We start from the raw sequence: 24,259 nt of genomic DNA on the forward strand, positions 1-24,259 counted from the left end.
AGATCATTCTTCTTTCATACCGTATACCGTATGGGTATGTAAGTCAACGTAAGAAGAAAATGCAATGCATCATTCATTTCGTTAAGACTTTATAAGCATGATAGAGGTAAATCATCTAAAGCATCACCACACCAATACCTGAACCTTGCTTTTGAGAGGTCGTTCGCTGACCACCGTCGATGGGTGCGCAAGACCAGTTGTATAAGTAGTCTGAACGGGACATATACACCGTCAGCACGGTACATTCTGGTCAATATAAATATCTTCATATGATATTTCAGAAGACGGAAACACTCACAGTTCAAGTAACCATCACCGGGACCGAACTGTTCATAATAAGATTCAAATGAGCTCCAAGCCTCTTCTATCAGGTGGCCAACAACTGACCTTTTGTTCTTGTAAGAACATATTATTATCCAAACAACTCAATGCGTTAAGTACGTCGAAATCGGCCTACGTGCACTCATCAGCTATCCGTCCACCCCTCGATGACACAATATGAGACGGAAAATTGAGGAGTCAGGGACCCTTGCACTCACAGCTTTAGCAATACTCAACATATCATTACTCAAAGCGTTCAATCTCTCTTCCAATTTCCTGTTGGTTTTCAAGTCGTGCGTGGCAGCATCATCGGCTGATCCACCAGGTTGGAAGATCACATCGGAAGCGTAGTAGAACATGTATGCAGCTTTGAGCATATCGTGTTTGGGATGTTTCATTATGGTTGATGGGAGGGAATAGAAGGACATGAAATCGGTTATGAGATTGGTCGTCGGGTCCTATAACAAACGAGAAACATCAACATAAAACAGTCTCTTCTCTTCGGAATTGTACAGTATGTTCAATGTTGCTCGGAAGCTACGACTCACTTCAACAACGTATGACCATACAACCTGTTCTACCCTCTTACCATCTTTATCTTCCTTTCCTTGTCCAGATAAGAACCAATGACTGACTTCCTCATCTTTACCAAACGTCTGAGCGATATCGAATCGGTTCAAGTACCTTCTCAATAAATCGCCTACTTGAGGTACATCGGTTTCGGTCATCTCTCTGAATCCTGGTATCCTAGGGTGAGGAGGTACGGAGTATGATTTCACTAGTCTTGCGATAGTGTATCCTCGTGGGAGCGGGGAGAATCCTATGTCCACGAGTTTGGGAGGGTTGAGATTTCGGTGCCAGTATCTATATATCGCAAAATTCATTTTATCAGCCATATTCTTGTCCCATCATACAAAGGTACAAATGGGAGTCGTATGTGGGTACATGAAGGATCTACATTGACGCAGAGTGGAGGGCGATACTCACCGACAAGTACCTATAGGAGTGGGAATTACTACACCACCGGTATATATAGCTTGCCAAACATTCTCCAAATTTACTCTTCTCGTAACTTCCTTGATTAAGACAGGAGTCAATCTCTTCGATCGTAATTTCTTGTGAACACATAAGAAGTTGATATCTGCAGAATCGAATGTCCTGTGTGGAGTGATCAACGTTGTCAGTGATAATGAGAAAGACCCTTCCTTCAATGTTACCTAGGGTATATAATGCGGAACCTATGAAGAAATCGGACTCACTTTGATCGAACTCTGATCTCAATCTTTATACCAGAGATGAAAGCGATCAATTTCCCTGTCTTCTGTACTCTCACACCAATATGCCAATCTGGATAATATCCTGGTGCAGTCAATGCCCTACATACCACACCTAATTAGCTTTTCCTGCGAAGATAGTCAGATACTTGATAGGTAACGGGATTCGCGACATACCAAAGTAAGAATTCTTTAGAATACTTGAATCTGAACATAGCCTCATCATCCTCAACGTAATTTTCCGATAACAGATCGTACACTTCTTTACACTATTTCCATTGCATTTGACATTAGCTAAAATCAGTGAGGCAATCATGATCTGGGTCAGCTTACCTGCTCTTCATTCTTGATATCTATCAGACTCCAAACGAAACCTGAAGGTAAAGCCCCAGGTTCCTGCTTCACATCCGCAGGGGTCTTGTAAGAATCTATTGCACCTTCTTCTAATGCCGCTCCCGAGGAGGAAGTAGGAAACTGAGGGACAGGTTGCGTCTTCCAGAACTATCCAAATTGAAATGTAAGCTTTCCCAATTGGATTGCGAGCCTCCAGATGGGCTTGATCTTGCATGGTAAGCTTACTTTATGTTCACCGAGATCTTTGCTATTTGATTTGTTACCCAGAGCTACTTTACCTTCCAGGATTTTCATGAAGTCAGCTGCTTTCAAGGCTTTCTGAATTTCCTCTATAATCATCGACAACTCTATATCAGCTTTGATCCTTCCAGAGTCTCTGTAGCTGAAAAGCTTACCATCAGTAGCGGTATTCGATTCTTGCGGGTCCATTTGTTCCCGAACTGCATCAATTACCTGTTGAGGTGCTTGACCCGTAGCAATATTCCTATAATGCGAGTCGTATCATTTAGCCGGACGACCTACACGTAGGTAGTATCTGCCCACTATAGTTGAACTCACTTCAATTTCTGAACAGCTTTTGATGCTTTCCCCTTCTTCTTCTTCTTTTTCTTCTTCTTACCACCTTCACCACCTGCGCCCTCTGTCGCTCCCTCCCCAGCTACACCTTCTCCTTCTCCCTCAGCTTCACCATCTTCATCATCACTGTCACCTTCCTCTTCGGCAGCAGCCTCTTCCCCTAATTTCTGGAATTTCTCCAGAACCTCTGCTACCTCCGGTTGAGCCTCCGCTGGGACGGTATGCGATGATGAAGTTGGGTTTCCTACCGGAAGAGCATCTTCCTGTGGTACTGGCATTGTTGTGCTGGTCGCTCGTGTGCAAGAGCTCTACTTGGTATGCAGTGGACTCGTATTGATGGTTGAACGATGACTTTTCTTCTTTATGCATGTTCATGTTGCAATTCATGTCGTCACAGTGCGGGCCCATTCACATTTAAATGGGTCACTCAGCTAAGTTACCAGCATATACTTCGCGTCTAAATAACCTCGACCTCTCACCCTCATCAATCATCAATCATCCATCCTCATTCCTCATTCCTGTTACCTTCTCTTCATCCTAGCCTACTATCAAAGTCTCTCAAAGCCTGCAGGACACTTCCCATCCTCCAGGGCCACGAGATTGCTTTCTTACAAATACAATGGCATCCGATCAACCTCCCACGTCGGATCAGACATCCGAGCTAATTCCCCCTCCCCTTCCTGAACCCACCGACAGCATGTCAGAGGATATAAGGCGTCAAGTGGAGCAGGAGCAGGCACTGGCAGATGCTCAGAGGAAATTGAGACAGCTGGAGGAAGAAGTGGAGAAGCTGAAGAATGATAAGAAGGCTTTGGACAATGACAAAGAGGGTGCTGGTGAGTTCCTTGTTGACCCGTTGGACCTCAGACGGAAACTGATTTGATGGGATACATAGTATCAACGACGAATCAACTTCGAACGCAGCTTTCTGCTTTGCAATCGTCACATCATCAGTCCACTTCTGAATTGTCGGTGCTGCAAACTAGAATAGAGGTGAGCCATCGCATCGCTGTTGCTAGAGGCAGTAGCTGACCTATGTCATTCAGGCAATTGAGCGAGAGAAGAAAGAACTTATTGAGGAGACGGAAAGGTTACAACAACGGTCAAATAAGAACACCCGTAAGCTGTAGCTATCTCGAACGTTCGAACTCAGCTGACATCGCAATTGCGCTTCCATAGAGGAACTGTATGCCCTTCGAGCACAAAAGACCGATGCTTCTCAGAAGATTGCCCATCTGGATGTGGAAGTCTCTGAGCTGCGAATGACAACAGAGACAGCCAAGGTGAGTCAGCTTACCAAGTCTCGTGGGTAAGGCCGAAGCTGATCATGATCGAACAGTTCAACGAGAAAAGAAGTTCACAAGCCTTGGAAAGTGCTCGAGCCGAGATCTTAAACCTGAGCAAGGCTGTTGCGGATGTCGAAGAGAGATTTGGTCGTTACAGAGCAGAGAAGGTCGGTCATTCTTCTTTTCTCCTGCATTTACAGTACTGCCTCAACGTATGCTGAAAGATCAATCGTATATAGCAAGCCGAACAGTCGAAAACGCGTACAGAACACGAATCCCTCCTAACACGTCTCAACACCGTCGAAAACTCTTATCGATCCCTTCAACGAACATACAACGATCAATCTCAACGTCTCTCCGAGGCTCATGCCAATATCGCCACTCTCACATCAGCAGCAGCCGCTAAGAAAGCATCCGTCTCGATGGAGTTCCATCAAGTGATGGAGGAAAATCGAATATTGGAAAAGAGAGGTGAAGAAGCTCGAGCGACTGTTGCGGAGAGAGAAGCAGAATTGGAAAGAATGGCAGAATCGTACGGAGAAAAAGAAAAGACATGGGAAGAGAAGTGGAAGAAAGAGGAAAGAATAAGGAAGGAAGCTGAAAAGAGGGCAGATGATCTCAAGATTGTGGTGGAGAGATTAGCACTTGCTGGTGGAGAGGGAACTGACTTGAGTCCAGCTGCTGCTTTGGCTGGTGGTATGAAGGCCAGTGGAAAGACATATACTCAATTCTACACGGACTATACTATCCAGGAAGGAAAGTTGAGAGCGGCAGAGAATGAAGTTGCCAGATTGACAGGATTGTTAGACGAGATCGGTCAGGACATAGCTGAGAAGGTAAGTTGCTTCGCAAGGATTTGCTATCAACCCGCAGCTAACGAAAGCAATTGCAGAAACCTCTTCTCGACGAACAAGCTGCGGAACATGGCCGGGCGATCGAAAGAGCCAATGCTCTTGCTGCAGAACTTGCTGTCGTGATTGCTTCACGAGACACCTACGACACTCAAGTGAAATCCCTCAACGCTGCTGCTACCCATCATCAAGAAGAAGTCGCCTCTCTCCAAACTACTGTTGATGATCTCTCTCGTCAAGTTCAAGGTCTCGTACGTCAAATCGCTATACGAGACGATCCATCACTGGCAGGCGTAGAGATGAGCGGCGAAGCAACCGTAGAAGGGGATATCATTACCGATCATCTGTTGGAGTTCCGATCAATCAGATCTTTACAAGAACAGAATCAGAAGTTACTCAAACTCACCCGAAGTCTTATGGCTAAACTCGACCAAAGGGAGATCAACAGAGCTTCAGCTGCACAAGAAGACTTGGATACTGGAGCAACGTTAGATCAAGCTGCTGACACGATTGAGAAATTACATAAACAATTGTTAGAAACTCAGAAGCGAGTCAACGAAGCCACGAGAGAAAGAGATTTCTTCAGTAAATTACTGGCTAAAGGTGAAGGCTTGAGATGGTCTCAGACTTCTTCATCCGGTGGACCTCTTGAAGATGGATCTCTCGACGCACCTCACCAACAAGCTATCACGAACTTACAAGCTGAATTGGATATTGTCAAGAACAAAGCTGAAGTGGAGGTCAAAGAAGCCAAGGAGGAGATCAGAACCAAGACTGAACAGGTTGGTGTGGCTGAGGTGGAGAGGGCAAAAGCAGAAGCCAAAGTCGGTCTACTCGAAGGTAAGCTGGATCAAGTTCCTGTGTGAAAATAGCACACAGTTGACACCTGCCTTGGCACAGAACAATCGCGAATGCTCAATGAAGCCAATGCCCTGCAAAAACAAGAATACACCAATCTTGAAACCCAGTATAGACAGCTCCAGAATGCTATCTCTCAAGCCCATAACGAGCAACGTAATGTGAGCTTGAAAGTACTCAGGATGCGGATATCCAGGCAAAGTAGCTGACGTGAGAAATATAGGCCCTCGAACAAGTCGCTACTCGTCAAGCTGAGGCTGACAGGCTGCGAAATGAGACAGCAATGCTTAGAGCTGAGAAGGAACAGTGGAAGGTGAGCTCAAGATACTATAATCCTATCTCAATCCAGTCAGCTGACTTTTGTCCTGTAGAGTACGGAAAGCAGATTGCAATCCGATTTCGCCCAAGTACAATCCGAACGAGTCAAAATACAACAGCTCATCGATAACCTCAAGAACATCGCTACCGAAGCTGAGAAAAGTAGGGCGGAGGAGAGAATCCAACTTGAGAAGAGGATAGAGGATTTGCAACGTGAAGCGTGAGCTAGCTTATGGTATTCTCAGATTGTTCAGTATAGCTGATGATCATCGTAGCACTGCGCTTCGCGGTCAAATCGAACAAGCCCGTGCTGAGACCCGAGCAGCCGAAGCGAAGATTGCAGACTTTGACTCTCGATTGGCAGCTGCTACTTCAACAGTCCAAGCGGAGAAGGAAGCCGCCGAGGCACTTGCCGATACTCGATCAGGGGAGATCAAGACCCTCCAAGCTGAAGTTGATCGTCTCAAGACTGAATCGGAAAATAGATATAGAATAGGAATCAACTGGAAGAGGCGTGCGGACACTCTTACCGAAACTCAGAATACCACTGCTCAAGCACATACAGAAGCTATCGAAGCTAAGGACAAAGAGATCAAAGAAGTCAACGAGAAGATCGAAGCTCTGAACAACGAGATTGAGGGACATAAAGCCAAGATAAGTGAAGTAGAGAAGAAATTGGTAGAGAGTGAGAGAGTCAGTGGATTGAAGGAGAATACTGTGCAAAGGCTACAGTCAGAATTGACTAAAGCTCAAAGTGTTGGCGGCGCTGCTCCAGCAGGAGGTGACAAGTCAGCTGAGGTGAGTTTTTTAGCTGAATGAATCCGAATCGACCGAGCGCGGCTGATGAACCGAATAGCTTGCGGCTCTACAGACCAAACTTGATCAAACGCAGAAGGAACTCGAAGAAGCTAAAGCTCAAGCAGCTGCTTCTGCAGGCGGTGCTGCAACAGCCGTCAAGGCTGAAGGTGGATCTTTGACCGATGCTGAGAGGACGGAACTGAACGCGAAGATCGAGCAACTACAGAAAGAGAAAGATGAAGGTGATCAAGTAAGCTTAATTGCGCAGATTAGTAAGCAAAACAGAGCTGACCGAATGACTAGCGATATGCGGATAATGTCACCCGAGTCAATCGAGTTAATGCCTCAATGAAAGGCCGATTAGACCAACTCACTGCTGAAAGACAGACCGCTCAAAGTACAGTTGAGACCTTACAAGCCAGAGTCGCCGAACTGGAAAAGAAGATATCAGAACTCGAGTCTGCTGGCGCTTCCACCATTGTCAGCGCAGGTGGTGAAGGTGTAACGGATCAAGCTAAGATCGATGAAGCCGTCAAAGCTGCCGTATCAGCTAGAGAGGCAGAACTCGACGCCGAACACTCCAAAGCGCTTGAAGCTGCTAGAGCCCAATCTGGCGATGGAAACGCTTCTCAAGTCGACCTATCAGCTAAAGAAGCCGAACTCAACGCGACCTTCGAAAACCGAGTGTCCGAAGCTGTCAAATCGCAATCCGAGGCTACTCAGAATGAAGCGAACACATTGAAAGGTCAAGTAGAAGAGTTGACCACGAAAGTCAGAGCATTAGAAAGACAAGTGAAAACCGCTGAGATCAGTAGGAAAACATTGGAGAGACAAAAGGCGGAAGTCGAGAAGAAATTGGAAGCTGCTACTGGTGGTGGTGCTTCAGCAAGTCCTTTACCTGCTGCTGTTCCCTCCAATACTAGCGCTTTTGGTATCCCAGCGGCCTCGCCTACACCTTCGACGGCTAGTGCTCTATCGGCAAATGCTGGTGCTTTCAGACCTTCCACTGCTCCAGCACCAACCCAACAAGCTCAACCGGCTGTTCCTACACCTACACATACGACGACTCATGCTCCCGCTACTAACGCCGAAGGAGCTGGCGCAAGTGCTGTACGAGGAGTAGCTAGAGGAAGAGCTAGGGGAGCTGTCAGGGGAGCCTCTAGAGGCGGTGCGGCCACAAGAGCTAATTCAGTGCTGAGCAGTGAGTGCCTTGGTGAGATGTGATAGATTTTTCATTGTGGCTGACATTTCGTTCGTTGTCTAGCTGTCAATGCAACTCTTAATCAAGCTAGTGCTCCATCCACTTCCACTCCTTCTACGATAACCCCTTCGGCGAACCCTACTTCCCCTACTGGCGGAGTGAAGAGACCCTTGGAAGAAGGTGAAGTAGCCGGTGAAGGAGATGGTTCGTCACAGGGTGCAGGAGGAGATATAATAGCTCGTATACAGGGTGCAGCAGCTGCTGGAGCAGGAGGAGAGAGGGGGAGAGTGTTGAAGAGACCTAGAGGTGCTGGACCTGCTAGAGGAGCTGCCAGGGGTGGCGCGGCTGCTAGAGGGGGCAGGAGGAGTAGCGCGGGCGGACAGGGAGGTGCAGGCGTAGGAGCTGGTGAAGGTGGAGCTGGAGCTGGAGATGGACAACAAGGTGGTTCGGGTGAGGGTGGTGCGCCCAGCAGTTGATCGGGACGAGAAGAAATGAAGGTATATAGTATTCATTATTGAGTTTTGATTATGCATATTTAATGACTGTATGTACACATGTGAGAAGGTTGATTTCGGAAAGACCGCGCTCTCAAAGCTGGCATTGCAGACAGAAAAAGTAGCATGGGTATCTTCTGGACAGATCAAATGGAGTACAACGATTCTACAGCAGGCTAGAGATACAACCAAAATACATTGTCCCTGAGAAGCCGATACTGTCGATAGATATGATAATATACAAACAATGTCTTACGAACTCAATCTTACTTTACGACTCTACAAAGTCCATGTCTATATATCGACCAGCAAAATATCAGTAACATTTCATGTAGCGGTAAAATACTTGTGGTTTCAAATCGACTCACATATTTCTCACCTTCCTTAATTTTCTCTTCCATATACTCCCTCGCCAATTCCTTCCAATCACTTTCCACCAATCTTTCTACCCTCCTTCGGACATTTTCGATCGTCATGGGAGGATCGACATACCTCGGTGGGGGATTTTGGATAGCTTGGGAAATGGCAGAGACAAATTGGTCATATGCGTGGGCTTGAACGTTGTATACGTATCTATGTCGCACGATCCAAACAACATCAATTAGAGCTCCATCGTAATCACATCTCTTTTCGTCCTATACTGTAGTACAGGTCGGAGAATCGAGATTATTAGTGTACTTACGGAGGGTCAAGCCATTTCAAGTAGTTGTGCTGTGAAACCCATTTAGATCGATCATTTGGATTTTCTGGATCCCACGATTTGATGGGATTCAAGAATGGTGTTCCCTAATTGAGAAAAAAAAAAAGATTCAATCAACTCCAGTCTACAGGTAATGAATACCTGCGAGAAACTTGACTCACCATACATAAAGCGACATAAGGTGAAGGTGATAAAGGTGGATTACCCACACCGATCAATATCCTCGAGCTGGCCAATTCGTCGAGGAATTGATCGGGTCCAATCTTACCTAGATTTATAACTCCGTTGAGAGCTTGAACGGGTGTATCGTGGATCCAGCCCTATTTGCAAGAGAAAGATAAGGTTTGAGTCGGTCCTTCACTCTAACCCAAGTGATATTTTATCTGTACTCACCTTCATATACTCTCCATTAACCTGATAAGCACCTCTGAAGCTCAATCCATCAAGTTGAGGTTCTTCACTCGCCAATTCGAAATATGATTTATTGAATACTGTCTCTTTTGCACCGAGGTGGAATACTACATATAGACAAACAGGAAAACAAAATCAAGCTCAACATCTTCTTTGCTACATGATTGTCTATTTCAGGAGTCAAAGTACTGTACTCACGACTAGCTTGTTTGGCTAATGTCCAAGCTGCCATGGGACGTTGATCGTGCGGTACGAAAGGATGTTTCATACATGCATCTTCGAGTGAGTACCTGATACAAATTCAAGAACAAAATCTCAGCACTTTTCTTATCAAGCTTTTCTCTGGGTGTGGTTAATAAGTAGATATGAATGCACAAGGGGTATTTACTCACCCGATATATTGTAATTTCTCCGCTCCCTCTTCACCATAAAAATGTCTATCGGCATGAATAATCCATTTATAATCTAGTCCGAATCTCGTATGTGTATCAGGGAAGAAATGCATCGAAAACCTATCATCGTGAGTTGCACATCAGCATATACTGTTGTCCCTTCTTCCTCATCGAATCAGTAATGGATGGTGGGCTCACACTCGCAAACAAGAACACAAACCATCAATGTCAGTCTGCTAGCACATAATTTTACGGTACCTCTAAGGTGATCGACTACTCACTCTTCCACCTCGGTATACCCGTAGGGTTCACCTCCGATTTAATACATTTCGGATCCTTGATACAATCGTCTATCCAAGCCGATTTGATGATCACTTTCACTTGATCAGGGAACATTCGATAATATCGTAGTGTCTCGTCTGATCACAAGAGTATATCAGTTTACCCCGCTATAACCCTCTGCTAAAACCTTTCATTGGTACTGACCCCAATCATTTATCCCTAGTAACACGGTATATCCCAACTCCCTCATTGCTCTGAACATTGACATTGCCCTGTCCCTCTATATCAGCTTACACCCTCAACCACCCTAACCAATCAAAAAAGGGACATACCATACACCTTCGCCTCCTCGCCATCCATCGATCTACATCCAAGCCAAATTGAATCAGCACCATTGCATAAGAATGGTAAGAACAGTTATACGCACCACAGCACCCGGCCAGGCATGTGCAAAAGCCAAAACCACCTTATCCTGATTCTTCCTACATTCTCCTTGATCCTCCAAACATCTCTGTAATTTCTCGACCTCCCTATCGTTATATTCTTGATAAGTGGTTATATCGTGGTCGATCTCATAGGGGAATAATTGCTGAGACGGCTGGAATACTTCAAGTGAATTGGCCCATTGTAGGAGGTTTTGACCGTTGGGAGATAAGTTGAGGAATGTGAGGATGGACAGGAAGGTGAAGATGATTAGGAAGAATATGGTTGATTTTGATAGATGTCGAGTGGACATACTGGTCTAAGTTTGATGGATCACTTCAAAAAGCGAGACTAACAGAGCTTTCAGTCGACTGCAGTTATCGATCAGAATGATCAATGTCAATGATGTGAATGAAAAATATCATTGATATATCAGTAGAACCAGTTAAAGTCAGCTAAAAGTCTTTCTCATGATATATTCGATATGAGTGTCATTCATGGTATTGTTGCCATTTCGTTGATGCTTATCTTCTCGTCAGTCGTCATGATCAATGATACGACTTTTTCTTCATTTCCTTCCGAGACAACCTGAGAATTGAAGTCAGCCGGGATAGATTGAGTTAGTACTATAGGACAGTAGTATACGACGATCAATAATTCCTTGTTTCCTTGTTTCACGTGGTTTAGCCCATCAGCTGAGAGACTCAAGGAATGATTGTTCGGCTCGCTGGAATGGATGACCTTAGTTACACCCGTCGAAAGCGTCGTTGTTGAAAAGAAACAAAAGTCAATTGTCATACGAAAGAGAGCGAGTGTGAGTATTAGGATTAAAGATTCAGGGTTTCCCACTGACGACATCTCCACACTTTAGCTTCCCGATGTTTTGGTGATCAATCCCGTAAATACCTCGTCGTACTTACCCAACCATTTCATCATTCTGCTTCAGCTTACCCAGTACAGTGCTCGAGGCCGAGGAATGTAGTACGCCTCTCCGGAGAAGGTACCCACCTCCCCAATTTTCCATGTGGACCTTGAGAGGGGTGGGTTGATGTATGAGGATGCAGTATCGATTCCATCGTCTTTCTCCGTCTCCTTGCTATAACTCGGTTGATAAACCAATATGAAAGGATCTTGTTGTAGTTTACTACCAAATCTTCTGGTCCTCGTATGATATTATCACTATGAAGATAATTCATCAGCATGTATCTGCTGACTTGGTCAGCGAGTAATCAACAATGAAAGTATCCCAACCAATCACCTAGAACAGCCCTTTACAAACCTATGAAAACCTAGACCATACAGATCATCCCCACTCACCTCTTATACAACCCTCACTCCTCACTCTTCCTTCCAGATACATTCCTGCTCCTCCACCTTGACATCCTCCATCATCCTTCCCGGAACATAGACCATCCCTCTAGGTGCCCCTCCAATCCCAAATTTCATTCTCATCTCTTCCAACCCAATCGGTTTCTTGATCCTATAACAACTTCTGACCCTATATGCGTAATCGTATCCTTCCCAATCTTGATGATATTCATTATATTCCTTATTCCCTATACCATCTTCCTTCAGTGGACCATCTCTTGCCCGGATATGAGCAGGGTGAGTTTCGCAGATGTAAGTGATAGATGATTTAGGTGCGGTCTCGTAAAACCATATTCTCTTGACTGTCTCTGGGTAGAGTCGTTTACGGAATTCGTAGGATTTGAGACGTTGGACTATTTGTTGAATATAATCTTCTGTTGGACTATACGTTCCATCAGATCTATACCAGTTGAGATAGGTATGATTTGTATGATGGGCAAGTGTCTGTGCGCAGACACCAACTTACGTATGGGACATGGAGAGGATGATATCTGTTTTGGGGTTATCTTGTTCCATCTTAATCGTCAATCAGAAGATAGGATAGTGAAATACAGGTATGAGTATAGATGAACGGAAAAAGTTGTTAATTTGTTTGTCTGTGCATTGTGTATCTGTATCTATTGGGTTAGCATCATCTGGGCGATCATGGTGATCGGTGCGATGATATCAATGTGCTAAGAGATGTTCATGAGATTCTCGATGGAAAATGCATATGGTATCGACCAATATTCTCCAATATGCTGTATGCTGTATATGCATCTTCTACTCTATGACCATTTGCTATTGATGGCGTATACATATCCTATACCCACAACCCACCTTACACCTCCTCGACCGTACTTCCCCTCTCATCGACGTCCAACAAACTCCAATCCACCTCGACTCCCTCGCTCTTGAATATCCTCTCGATCTCAGCAGCTATCGAATCAAAGTTGTGCGTCGCCAGTGCCAAGATGGTCGGACCCGCTCCAGAGAGACAGATACCTAGTAATCCGGGGTGTGAAGTTGGGGTGAGTTCAGTAAGAATTTTAGGAAGTCCGGGAATCTACAAGACAGGTCAGTCACCCTCGTGCGAGATCGAGTCGATTGTCGACTTCACTCACAAGGGTCATTCGGTAGGGTTGATGGACTCTATCACCCATCGCATCGTATATGAGATCAGGGTCTGGAGGTGATCTGGCGAGAGCTGTGGTGAGTACAGCGAGTCGTTGAAGGTTGAATATCTGTATCATCAGGGATTAGCCATGGCCTCATTGACATGTAATATCCTTGAATATCATCTTCACCAAGACCATGATATCGTTGATTGGACATGTGAGAATGCAATGGTCGCTATTAAAAAACTCACCAAATCCTTCCTTGTATAACTATCAGGTAATACTCCTCTAGCTTTAGCAGTCGCCAACTCGAATCTCGGACTAACAGCAATCGCTTTGATTTCCTTTGCCCAACCGAATCTGACATAATGTCCTATCCCATTAGGAGGTAATGGTGGGTTTTTCCCCCAATCAGGTCCAGCATCAGGTGGGTATTCAGGTAACACTTCAGCAAGTGGGATGGACGCAGCAGACATATCTTCAGGCGATAATTCCCTAAGATAACTTCCTACGAATCCACCCATCAAAGCAGCAGTGACATTATCAGGATGTCTTTCCACCATCAATGCGAAATCTAATAATCTCCCTCTGGACAAGTTCAAATTTCCTAATAAATCACCTAAAAGTACACCAGCGATGACTGCCGCTCCTGACGAACCTAATCCTCGTCCGAATGGAATCTCATTATGGGCCTCGATAGTGACTCCATTAGGGAAAGTGTTGATACCGTGTGAACGGAGGACGTAAAGCGCTACTCGAGTGAGAAGATTCTTGTATGGTGATAATGGGACGTTCTCCGAGTCTAAGCCTGTATATTTGATGGTGGGTAATGAGGGCTGGTCGGAGGGGTTGGAAGGGATGGTAACTTTTAAAGAGAGTGACTTGGATAAGGCGATACCACACACGTCGAACCCTGGTCCTATGTTTGCCGAGGTGCAAGGGACATTGATCTTGTATGTCCTGGAGGAGGGAGTGGAGGATGACATGGTGATGAGGGTGAGGTGGGTGAAGAGTCATGAAATGAGGAAGGATATCTTCTTCAACTTGCAACTTTTTGGTCCAAATCCGAGTTCGAGTCCGAGTCCTCTCCGGTTAGATCTGAGCTGGGGATCCAAGGATGATGGAAACCACGTGCAGCACGCGTGTAGGAGAGAAGGGTTATATGTTATATCTGTACATATCTGATGTGGCGGTATTTGCGGTAATTTATCCCACTGGGAACATTTGGTTCCGTCGACAGTTGACAGTCGATGATTCTTTCTTTCTCCTGCTCGTTGTGATTCTCGATAACATCAGAACCAACATTACTCAACAGCAGTGTCATTCCTTCTACCTGCTTTCCAGACTTTACTTCATTTCCCGCCGCATACATCCATTGACTACAGCTGAGCGGGCATTCATCAACCAGGAAACGAAGAATCAGTCATAATGTCAGGTAGAAAAGTGATGGTTCAGGTATGTCTATCGGGTTCCTTCTCAATCCTTGACTTGCTTTGGCGAGAGGGTGAGTCAATAAGCTAATGGCAGATGTGTATAGCCCATCAACATCATCTTCAATCATTTACAGAAGGTGAGCTCAGCGACGATTCATTTTGGAAGTCTCAGTCTTGGAAGCTCATCATGCATCTTGAGTAGCACACCCGAACGACTATCTGGTTATTCGATAACAACAGTTTTAGGATTGAGGCTTATATCATTGTGAGCGTTTCTTCCTTCTTTGTACTGGGCAGAGTTCCATTACACGCGTGGCCACCATTTCCTGATCATGCTCTCGCATATCATATCAATTCAATGCTGACGATGTAATGAATGTAGGGTTTCGATGAATTTATGAATCTCGTATGTTTCAAATCTATCAATCGCCTCCGCTTAAAATCCATATTCGTCAAATCAAGAGTAGAGAAAAAATGGAGCTAATTGACATTCATGGTATTGGTGTCTAGGTACTCGATGATGCTGAGGAAGTTTACGATTGCGCGACGAAACCAGGTCAAGAACCAAAACCACGTAGGGATTTGGGTGAGCCTTTATCTCTGATTCTTCTCCAACCTCTCATCTACATGCTGTGGATTTTTACATCTTCAAGTACACATGTCAAATACGAGACAGACAATTTGTCTGTACTGTATAATTCAGAAATACTTCCCCTTTTCATTCCGAGCACGTTTTACAGGGAATGTATCACTAACCTAGTTCATTTGTTTTCAGGTCGAATCCTCTTGAAAGGAGATAATATAACGCTTATTCAACCTACTCAGGGATAAGAAAATCCTTCTTTCCCATCTCTTATCTCCTCTCCATTCGTTATACAAACTATATTTCCTCACATATCAAAAAATGGCCTCGGATCGATCCATGTAAGAGAGGATAATGAAAGGTTTTCTTCCCCTTTCGATCAAAATCAGATAATCCAGGTAAAAAGTGAAGTAGTGGAAAAATCAACAAATATATCATGCATGTATGTTTTTTAGATTCAATTCGACATCATCCAATGAAAAAGGGTGAGAGATTGGAATTTCAATATCGAACAATCAAATCCCTCAGGTCTACTCAAATTATATCGTACTAAGATTCATTCATCGATTCCATCAGATTCTCAGCCCAAATCATCTGTTTCACTATCTTATTCTTAAATATCAGTATGATACACAAGTTCACTTCCTCATTACATTATAGGTTCAACAACTTCTTTAATTGGTCTGGTTTGCATTTGCTTTTGTATCTGCATTTCATCAGACCATTCATTCTAAGATCCCTCGAAAGCAGGGGAAATCCCTTCTCCTCATCTTCCACTTCGCCCGAACTTCCTCTTTGTCTCCTTTCTCGCGATCATTCCTATCTAGTGTGATTAATTGTACTGTAAGAAAAACGGAAAGATAGGTTCCGCTCAGATTGAAAATACAAATACAAATGCTCTCCACTTTTCAACCCCCTTGTTCAATGGATAAACATACCTATCGATCCACATGATGTTACAGTCGGATTAATCAATAAGAACACCAAAACCAATGTGTGAAATATTTTGACATATTGCAAATTGTACAATTCATTATTTGGATATTGTTGATACATGTCAAAAGAAGAAACCCATCTATATTTTGATTTTATATTAAAAGAGAAAACGTATGTCGTATATATACTAACTGAAAAAGATAACCCAGAAAAGAATGAGAAGAGAAGGAGAACAACCACCTATAGACTATGTAAACGGAATAAGATGCAAAAGAGCAAATTGAATTTTCGAATTCTTGACAATTTCAATCCCAACATGTATGATCTACCAGCTTCACCGACTACACCAGGTCATGTCCACTAAAATAAAGTTCTACTACAGATCCACCTTTACTCTGACATTTCCCATTCTACCCATCTCCCCTTTTAGTATCTCCAACCGTACCCTTGTCCATACCCACTAGTATCATCCCAACTTATCCTCCTTCTTCTTCCCTCCTCCTCCTCGATCTTTATCTGTCAAGCCTGTCCGCTATCCACTTCCATCCCAAAATGAACCGGGGAATTACCTCTACTCAAACTGGGTAATCTCACCGATTCATGTATGGACATTCCCATCGGAGCTAATTTGTGTGGTGGAGAGTAAGACTGGGCAATTTTCGGTTCTTTCGTATTGGGTGAACTGGATGCTGAGATGGGTGTCATACCGAAGGCAGCTCTCACTCCATGGATGATGTGGGGTTGAGCTGCCGCATGAGTAGAATGAACGGGTGAGGAAGCTCGGGATGTAGCTGGTGAATGGGATGTAGAAGTAGGTTGAGAATAACTGACGGAAGGTACCGAGGAAGTGAAAGAGCTGTTAGAAGGTGGTGGTAACATCCTATCTACCGGTGGAGGAAGGATAGAAGGTCCATTGAGAATATCTTGTACACTCTGTTTCTGTTGCTGATACTGGTTGTATCTTCCGTTCCCATCTGAACTCAATGTTCGATGTAATTTAGGTGGCGACATCCTATTGTGATGTTTACCACTACTGTTGGAAGTAGGAGGGAAATGAGGTGAGTTTGGTGTAGAATAGTGTAAACTTGCCGTATAAGGGTGCGATCGGTTCTTGGCATCTCGAGCAGAATGCGAGGTGTGACCATGTCGACCTGAATTGGCGGAATGTCCTTCGACGGGCGAACCAGGTCGGGAGGGTCCACGAGAATGTAAGATCGGACTCGTTGCTCGAGAAGTAGGAGCAGTGATGGCTTTGCCTTGCCAGAGAGACATCTGTCTCATACTGGACAAAACGGGTGATGTCGCAGGTGTAAATTCCATATGAGCATGAGGCATGATCTCGTTCATCGGTTCATCATCTGAATCATCACTTGAAGCAGGTGAAGGTGCAGCCGATACATGAGCAGAAGCCAATCCGCGATGAGCGTTCAGGTCGAGCGTATAGGGTCGGAGATGTCCCTGGGCAGGCGGTTGTATAGGTATAGCATGTGGTTTGCTGATACCGTACGATCCGTGAGGCGAATGCGAATGAGCGACACCCTGTCGTTGTCTTTGCAAAGCTTGAAGATGCTGGAATTGTAAAGCGGCAAGTTCTTGAGTCAAAGTAGCGGAATTCAAATGATAGTTTGAACCTCCTCCTGGTGCACTACCAGCAAATTTAGTCAGATCTTCCGAGGAGTTATGTGTCGATCGATCTTTAGGTGTATTTGAACTGCTGGAATGATGACTGTCTCCACCACCATTACCACCGTGGCCTGCACCTCCAGCTCCACCTGCACCACCAAGGGAATTACCGTTGTGCGTCATGGTAAGACAGTTGGGACATGCTTGCGTCTGTTTCGCCACCTTCAATCGCTTTCTATACGATTTATGACATTCTTCATGACAACACGAGGGTGGGACCAAGTAAGTTGGGTCAGCGAGAGTGCCAGCCGGGACAGCAAGTTGATTTCCACTAGCAGGTTGGGGAGCTGAGACTGGGTATACTAGCGTACCACCGCCTGGAGCAGGGACACCAGATAATGATAGCCTTTCTCTTTCGTTGGAGAAACCATATGGCGCTGCAGGGGCTGAGCCAGGTGTACCAACTGGTGAGTTACCATTTGATTTTCTAGCACCGGCAATCTGTCGATGACGCAATTCCCATTCAGCTCTTCTGAACGCTTCGTGTCTTTCCAGTTCGATCAATTGGTCTGAAGCTGCCGCTGCTAAAGCTGAGATATCACTGATTCCCCCGCTGGTGGCGCCCATCTGGAGGGAATGGAGGTTGTAGGGGTATCCGTGTCGCTCGAGGTCCATGTTGTAGGAAGGTCCAAGATGTGGGAGGTGATGTCCACGGTGATCGTCGTGTTCATGCTACAGATCGAGACGGAAAGTTATGTCAGCAAAGATAGAACAGATTTCATGACTGTTTGGAGTGATGACCCACATCGTCATCATATTTACTCTTTCCTTTATGTGAACCATTCTCATGAGCAGGTGGTAAGTGGATACGAGCGTGTCTCGTCAATTCATCCGAACGTGAAAATCGCTTATCACATCCTGGATGGGTACATGCGTGAGGTTTTTCTCCAGTATGCGTACGGATGTGTCGTGTCTGAAGCATCGAATATACGTATCAGTAAGCATCGTAAGAGTGTAGCCTCACACCGCGAGAAGAATATTCACTTACCTGGTGCTCCAATCTGTAGAAAGCTCTATCACACAAGGGACACTTATAAGGTCTAGGGATCTTGCTTTTATCCATATTCAAGGCTGCTTCCGTCAAAGCCTTGACAGTGGGATCATTGGGGTCTAGTCTACCGGTGATAGGGTCTGGGACGGGTGTGGGTAGACCAAGCGGATTGGAGGATGTGACATTGGGCTGAGTTTGATCGGAAGAGGCTGCTGCTCCCGACGCAGAGTCGATTGTGGGGGGTGTACCGTCGGGCATAGTGGACGTGTGTTGTCGATTTGTAGGCTATATGAGCCGGGTGTTAAGAATGATTCGAAGCCAGAGAGGGAGGATGTGTCGTCCGAAGGGAAAGTAAGTGAATAAGATTGGATGAGGTATAGAAGTATCGATGAATGGGATGGATGGATGTCAATCGAAAATGTGTAGACAATGAGTCAGTCGATGGCTAAGCGAGATAGCGGTGAACGAAGTTTTTTCTGTTCTGAACTATGTCACTATTACACGATCAATGTATCAGTATTGATCTTGTCTATGTCGATAGGATAAAGGTGTATGGATGAGATGGATGACTTGGATCAAAGGATGAAACAACCAAGAATACGATGGTGAATGAGGGGCACTGCGGGGGGTACAAAGAGCTAAATCGGGAGTGGAACGGCAATAGAGAGATGGAGGAAATATATCCTCCGTCCATCCATCCATCCAGTGTTGTGAAGGTTGCTATCTCACCTTGTGTGTTACTGAGTGATGGTGGGTGTTGATGATGTATGTATGTATAAGATGTGGAGTGATGACTGTAGGAATGAAGATGAGAGATAAGAGAAGTGAAGAGATGAATATGAAATCCAAAAGGAGAAATGGGATGGTTGTGCAGCGGAATTAAGGGTAAAAATCTCATTCCTGTTTGCTTATTCCGCACGTTCAAATCCTGATTCTGCGACCCAACTTTACCACCCGAAATGGCTTATCTCTCTGCTTTGCTCGTTGCCATTCGATCATTTCCATTCCAGTAATCAACCAACAATGCACGACTCACGTATTTCACTGGTATCCTTGCCTTCGTGTGGTCTCATATATCTATATCCGAAAAATGCTTTCTGAATGATTCTTGTGGATGATGTTGATTTTGAAAATTTGATTGACTGGCTGGTCGATGAAGTCAAAACCACGTCGACAAAGCACGCGATCGGGTGTTCCGCGGCCAAGAGTATTTTTCAATGCTGTTTCTCTACCGTACTTGTATAAATGTACTCTGATATCACTTGGCTTGTGGGCGTAAGAGACTTCTGTAGTATGGACGGACAATAATATTCGAACAATGATATATGTGGTCGACGATATGCAGACAGATGCAATAATAACAAAAACCTTTGAAAAATCAAAATCATACAATCTGATGCCTACTTGCTAACTTAACTACGTACGTATGTATTATCGATTGGGGCAAAAAACTAAATCTCTCCTTCCACAAGTACTTGCCGCCAGGGCCCCATAGGGAAACATCCAAGGTAAAATCAAGATGTGCAAAATTTTACAAAGTAAAAGGTGTTATGATGCGATTCGATAAATTGCGTATATCCGAGAATGGAATAACTCTGAACGGGGTCGGATTTTCCCTTTACTCTTGAGTACTCGTACAGTTACTGCTGCACGCTGTTACGTTGATTTGTAAGCTTCTTTACACACTTGCGCTTGGTGGATTTGTCTGTTGCCTTAACCGGGAAATTCGGGATGTGGTTTTGTCTACTTCTACAGTGCAGTAAATACTTCAGGAGGGAGGGTAGTCAAGCGAGATGAACACGATACGACTGTGAGTGCACCGCTCATGTACTCAGTACATGCTGTAGTCAGAACAACACCACGAGTCCCGTTCACTGTAATCACACCTGCGTATGAATTACCTTGACACCCTCCATATGGCGCAAGTGTTCTGCGACTGCTGTACAATGCATTTTACAAGTACAGACAGCAAAAGTGTCTATATAATGCGAGCCAGATGAATGACTCCATGCAGTGCCGCTCGGGCTAGTGGGGCATCTCCAGCGGGGTATGCAATGATAGTGGTGATGATGGATTGTTGTTGATTGCCTCTGTGATCCCATTTGAAATTTTACCATTTTCGGCCGCGGAGGATAATTGGGGCTGACCAATCGGAAAAATAATGGATTCTCAAGCATGACATGGCAATTACAGTTGAATCTTTCTTAGTAACTGGAGAACGTCAGATGCGCCATGCAGATCGCTATGATGGCAATCAACCTGTAATCGACGTTTGGTTGAATTTCAATTTGATACTATAATGGTCATGTACAAGCACCATTAGCAGTCAGCCAGACATGATGAAAATCAAGAGAGAGTATAATACGAGCAACGATCACAGTGGCTTGATGATCATTTGTTTCGATTCACTCACATGATAAGACCTAGCATCCTTGTGATCCTTATTCATGAAATCGATATATGTTTCTTCACCTTCAATCCTATCATTGCGGCCTTCAGTCCCATGATCGTTCCGAAGTCTGATGGCACCTCTTCTCACATACGGTCGGTAGGAATCCAACGTGATTTCAATCTCTTTATCTTCACCGGTGAGCAAATCCTTGAAATTTGTTCTGAAACCGAAAGCGTCTTTTGGATTAGCTGGAGAGCAGGTTTGATCGCATGTTAGTACCTACTTCAGTTTGCCCGACGAGCTCAGATCAAGATGACTCACCACCAAGGTATATAATCCATATATTTTGAAGGCTAATCTTTCAGAAGGAAGTTCGAAGACTGAGAAGAATATCTCAGGACAAATGTATGTGCAAGTAAACATTCGATTGTTCTCGTGATCGGTAATCGCTGACAGAAGTTTGAAGTCGGAGTTCCACTTAGCCTGTGGGAACTTTTGAGAGCAGGTCAATACCAACGACAACTCACAAATCAAAGCGTTACTAGCTGTGAAGGCTCTCCCGTAGCTTTTCAACAATACATTGCCTTCCTCATCTTTGACCACATAATCTTTCTGTTCAATAGAAAAGATTCTACCATCAGTCACCTAACCAGCTATCCCAGATGTCACTTACACCGCTGAATGACCGCTGTTTCTCAACTCTCAATGTGCGAGGACGATCAAGACAGTACTTGATGTCAAGTCCTACGCCGCTTTGCAGATGCTCGACCGAAGATGACATGATTACTGAGATCCAAATGACATTCAACAGCATTATCAATCAATAAGCATCTCAATCACCAGAGTACTGACGTTGATGACATCATACAATTTTCTGTGGCAACAAGTGTGACTGAAGCCTGCCGACTATAGCTGAATGATCGCATGACGTGGTCATAACATGGCATTTACAATGAAGAGCGCGTATATCTAACTTAACCAGTAAATGATTCAGTACAGATTGCAGTGATAGCTAGAAGGGTATAATCGATATTTGGAACGAACTCTAATTGAGGCTATGCGTATGAGATGAACCAGAAGACAGGTCAGCTCAAGTGGGAATACGTACTCAAAATGGATACCGTTTTAACCCGACTTACATGAGTATAGTCAAATACCGTATCATAATCATTCAACGAACCTATCACTACACCGTTACCAAATTTCTCTTGATTCGTCCTGTCGTGTCCTGTATCATCTCTCAAACTTATCAGGCCCCTATGCCTCATAAGATCCATCCAGTCCACCACAATTTCCTTGTTCATTCCCGTGAGGTGGTCTACGAAGTGCGTTCTAGACCCTTGTCCGATATCTTGCCCTGGTCCTGTGGAAAGACATGTACTATCATTAACTTGCAAACAATTGGCAATGTAGCAGGTATTTACCTCTATAGGTGAACATGAGATTAACAGAGCATATCTTCTCCTGTTGAGAGTCTGTATCTGCATTCGCCAAGAAGATGTCAAAACATTTTTTGGGATAATTACGAATGCATGTGAATATCTCTCGGCTGGACTGATCAGTAATTCCTAGTATTATTGGTATGGACATCAGCATCAATGGTAGACCGCATCGGCACAAACTTACGGATCAAATCAGTTCGGTATTCGCGATGCCCATGGCTTCGCAGAAGCACTTTCCCATCTTGATCTTTCACCGTATAATCTAGCTATATACACAGACATCGATTGGCCATTATCATTAACATCAGAAACGGGTTATGACTCACACCGCTGAATGACCATTGTTTTCGGATGTTGAGGCTCATATTTTGGTGGAGCAGTACTGGGGATTGAGACCAACAGGTTGATCGACAGTGCCGAAGTGCTTGCTTGAAGCTGTGGTCATTTTGTATGAATGATCAGGTAATCACATAAAAGCAATGTGAGAATCATCTGAGAAGCAATTCTGTACACTCGCTGCAAAGTACATCTATTACATCATTACAAGACAAAGACATCTCAACTGTGGCATAATCCCGGCGCCCCACTGGTCGGCTCCATATACTGAAAGAGGTGTCCAACTGGAAGGATGTAAATAACAGTCTGCATGATCGTCTGAAGCAGACGGCCCCCACCGACCTCAAGCAGTGGGGTATCATTATCGCTCGCTGCGAATGGTACGGATACAACTTAACCAGTCACATGTTCACCACAGATCGCACTGACAGCTAGGAGGGCATAATCGATATTCGCAATCAGCTCTACTTGAGGCTTTTCGTGCGTGAATGGCATGTAACGGACCAAATCAAACGTCAGCTCAAGTCTGGGTCCGAGTCTGTATCCGTGTATGACGATAGGCTATGGATTCAACTCACATGAGTGTAATCAAATACCGTATCATAGTCATTTAAAAAACCTATAACTACACCACTACCAAACCTCTCTTGGTTCATCCCTACATGTCCTGTATCATCCCTTAAGGTTATGACACCCCTTTTCTTCATGATACCTTGAGAATCTACCATGATCTCCTTGTTCACGCCCGTGAGATGGTCTTTGAAGCAGGTTCTAGATCCAACTCTAGCTTTTTCCTCTGGTCCTAAGGAAAGAACGTAACGCATGTTGAGTTAACTCCTGAGCCACTGACTTGTACAGTGACGATAGCCTACCTCTGTAAGTGCACATGAAAGATACCGTCATGACCTTCTCGTGATCCCGTCGAGTGTCAGTATCGGTATCTGCGCAATGGTCGAGATACCTCGAAAGTTGCATCGGGATAATTGCGAATGCATGTGAATATTAGTCGATTAGATGAATTGACAATTCCTAGTGTCGCTGTCAATATCGATCGTAGACCTCGTGTGTCACCCATTCACACGTACAAGATAAACCAAATGGGACTTACTTATTAAGTCAGTACGGTGCAAGCGACGACCATGACTTTGCAAGAGTATTTTCCCATCTTGATCCTTGACAGTACAATCTAGCTATACACAGTATTTATTTATTGTTGTGTACTGTTATGGACACGAACACAATAGAAGAATTGTTGATACCCGACAGCACTCACGCCACTGAAAGACCAATTCTTTCGAATATCGAGTTTCATATGTCGGTCGGAGCAGTATCGCGGGTTCAATCCGACAGGATTCTCGAGGACGGTCGAACGCCATTGTTCAGATTCGTCTTGAGGCATGTTTGAATTCATATAATGACAATAGAGCACATAAGGAAAGTATAGCTTCCACGTTCACGT

General features: G+C 44.6%; 10 protein-coding genes across 10 annotated transcripts; 2 read left to right on the forward strand and 8 right to left on the reverse strand.

The window, feature by feature from the left end:
• Window positions 1-115: 115 nt before the first annotated feature.
• Window positions 116-2,803, reverse strand: I203_101910 (glycylpeptide N-tetradecanoyltransferase; the record flags this gene model as incomplete). Its single annotated transcript, XM_019146418.2, has 12 exons — window positions 116-210; window positions 299-326; window positions 388-453; window positions 540-779; window positions 870-1,185; window positions 1,309-1,479; window positions 1,581-1,697; window positions 1,773-1,864; window positions 1,929-2,096; window positions 2,175-2,278; window positions 2,345-2,433; window positions 2,508-2,803. The coding sequence occupies 12 exons, from the start codon at window positions 2,801-2,803 to the stop codon at window positions 116-118; spliced, it is 1,782 nt and encodes a 593-aa protein (XP_019003951.2).
• A 341-nt stretch (window positions 2,804-3,144) lies between these two features.
• On the forward strand, window positions 3,145-8,313 carry I203_101911 (uncharacterized protein; the record flags this gene model as incomplete). Its single annotated transcript, XM_019146419.1, has 14 exons — window positions 3,145-3,361; window positions 3,421-3,518; window positions 3,572-3,644; window positions 3,705-3,808; window positions 3,865-3,978; window positions 4,051-4,647; window positions 4,704-5,502; window positions 5,563-5,681; window positions 5,744-5,833; window positions 5,892-6,058; window positions 6,114-6,636; window positions 6,695-6,886; window positions 6,940-7,837; window positions 7,901-8,313. 14 exons carry the CDS (start codon window positions 3,145-3,147, stop codon window positions 8,311-8,313), a joined length of 4,404 nt encoding a protein of 1,467 aa, XP_019003952.1.
• A 297-nt stretch (window positions 8,314-8,610) lies between these two features.
• I203_101912 (uncharacterized protein) lies at window positions 8,611-10,852 on the reverse strand (the record flags this gene model as incomplete). Its single annotated transcript, XM_019146420.2, has 11 exons — window positions 8,611-8,625; window positions 8,700-8,904; window positions 9,014-9,117; window positions 9,193-9,351; window positions 9,425-9,549; window positions 9,641-9,732; window positions 9,835-9,954; window positions 10,112-10,253; window positions 10,321-10,388; window positions 10,449-10,480; window positions 10,544-10,852. The coding sequence occupies 11 exons, from the start codon at window positions 10,850-10,852 to the stop codon at window positions 8,611-8,613; spliced, it is 1,371 nt and encodes a 456-aa protein (XP_019003953.2).
• A 1,025-nt stretch (window positions 10,853-11,877) lies between these two features.
• I203_101913 (uncharacterized protein) lies at window positions 11,878-12,423 on the reverse strand (the record flags this gene model as incomplete). The annotated part of the gene is made up of 2 exons (XM_019146422.1): window positions 11,878-12,289; window positions 12,374-12,423. 2 exons carry the CDS (start codon window positions 12,421-12,423, stop codon window positions 11,878-11,880), a joined length of 462 nt encoding a protein of 153 aa, XP_019003955.1.
• A 304-nt stretch (window positions 12,424-12,727) lies between these two features.
• On the reverse strand, window positions 12,728-13,990 carry I203_101914 (homoserine kinase; the record flags this gene model as incomplete). The annotated part of the gene is made up of 3 exons (XM_019146423.1): window positions 12,728-12,952; window positions 13,011-13,130; window positions 13,256-13,990. The coding sequence occupies 3 exons, from the start codon at window positions 13,988-13,990 to the stop codon at window positions 12,728-12,730; spliced, it is 1,080 nt and encodes a 359-aa protein (XP_019003956.1).
• A 442-nt stretch (window positions 13,991-14,432) lies between these two features.
• Window positions 14,433-15,268, forward strand: I203_101915 (uncharacterized protein; the record flags this gene model as incomplete). The annotated part of the gene is made up of 6 exons (XM_019146424.1): window positions 14,433-14,459; window positions 14,542-14,574; window positions 14,640-14,702; window positions 14,820-14,843; window positions 14,948-15,023; window positions 15,213-15,268. The coding sequence occupies 6 exons, from the start codon at window positions 14,433-14,435 to the stop codon at window positions 15,266-15,268; spliced, it is 279 nt and encodes a 92-aa protein (XP_019003957.1).
• Window positions 15,269-16,475: 1,207 nt separating this feature from the next.
• On the reverse strand, window positions 16,476-18,888 carry I203_101916 (uncharacterized protein; the record flags this gene model as incomplete). The annotated part of the gene is made up of 3 exons (XM_019146425.1): window positions 16,476-18,311; window positions 18,385-18,552; window positions 18,628-18,888. 3 exons carry the CDS (start codon window positions 18,886-18,888, stop codon window positions 16,476-16,478), a joined length of 2,265 nt encoding a protein of 754 aa, XP_019003958.1.
• Window positions 18,889-20,834: 1,946 nt separating this feature from the next.
• On the reverse strand, window positions 20,835-21,803 carry I203_101917 (uncharacterized protein; the record flags this gene model as incomplete). Its single annotated transcript, XM_065516978.1, has 5 exons — window positions 20,835-20,924; window positions 21,044-21,301; window positions 21,344-21,375; window positions 21,550-21,634; window positions 21,696-21,803. The coding sequence occupies 5 exons, from the start codon at window positions 21,801-21,803 to the stop codon at window positions 20,835-20,837; spliced, it is 573 nt and encodes a 190-aa protein (XP_065373796.1).
• Window positions 21,804-21,996: 193 nt separating this feature from the next.
• Window positions 21,997-22,829, reverse strand: I203_101918 (uncharacterized protein; the record flags this gene model as incomplete). The annotated part of the gene is made up of 5 exons (XM_065516979.1): window positions 21,997-22,077; window positions 22,162-22,385; window positions 22,447-22,503; window positions 22,649-22,730; window positions 22,791-22,829. The coding sequence occupies 5 exons, from the start codon at window positions 22,827-22,829 to the stop codon at window positions 21,997-21,999; spliced, it is 483 nt and encodes a 160-aa protein (XP_065373797.1).
• Window positions 22,830-23,193: 364 nt separating this feature from the next.
• I203_101919 (uncharacterized protein) lies at window positions 23,194-24,199 on the reverse strand (the record flags this gene model as incomplete). The annotated part of the gene is made up of 5 exons (XM_019146428.1): window positions 23,194-23,274; window positions 23,379-23,602; window positions 23,673-23,741; window positions 23,909-23,990; window positions 24,074-24,199. The coding sequence occupies 5 exons, from the start codon at window positions 24,197-24,199 to the stop codon at window positions 23,194-23,196; spliced, it is 582 nt and encodes a 193-aa protein (XP_019003961.1).
• Between the last annotated feature and the right edge of the window lie 60 nt (window positions 24,200-24,259).

This window comes from Kwoniella mangroviensis (assembly GCF_000507465.2).
Source record: "Kwoniella mangroviensis CBS 8507 chromosome 1 map unlocalized Ctg01, whole genome shotgun sequence".
Taxonomy (NCBI): Eukaryota; Fungi; Basidiomycota; class Tremellomycetes; order Tremellales; family Cryptococcaceae; genus Kwoniella; species Kwoniella mangrovensis.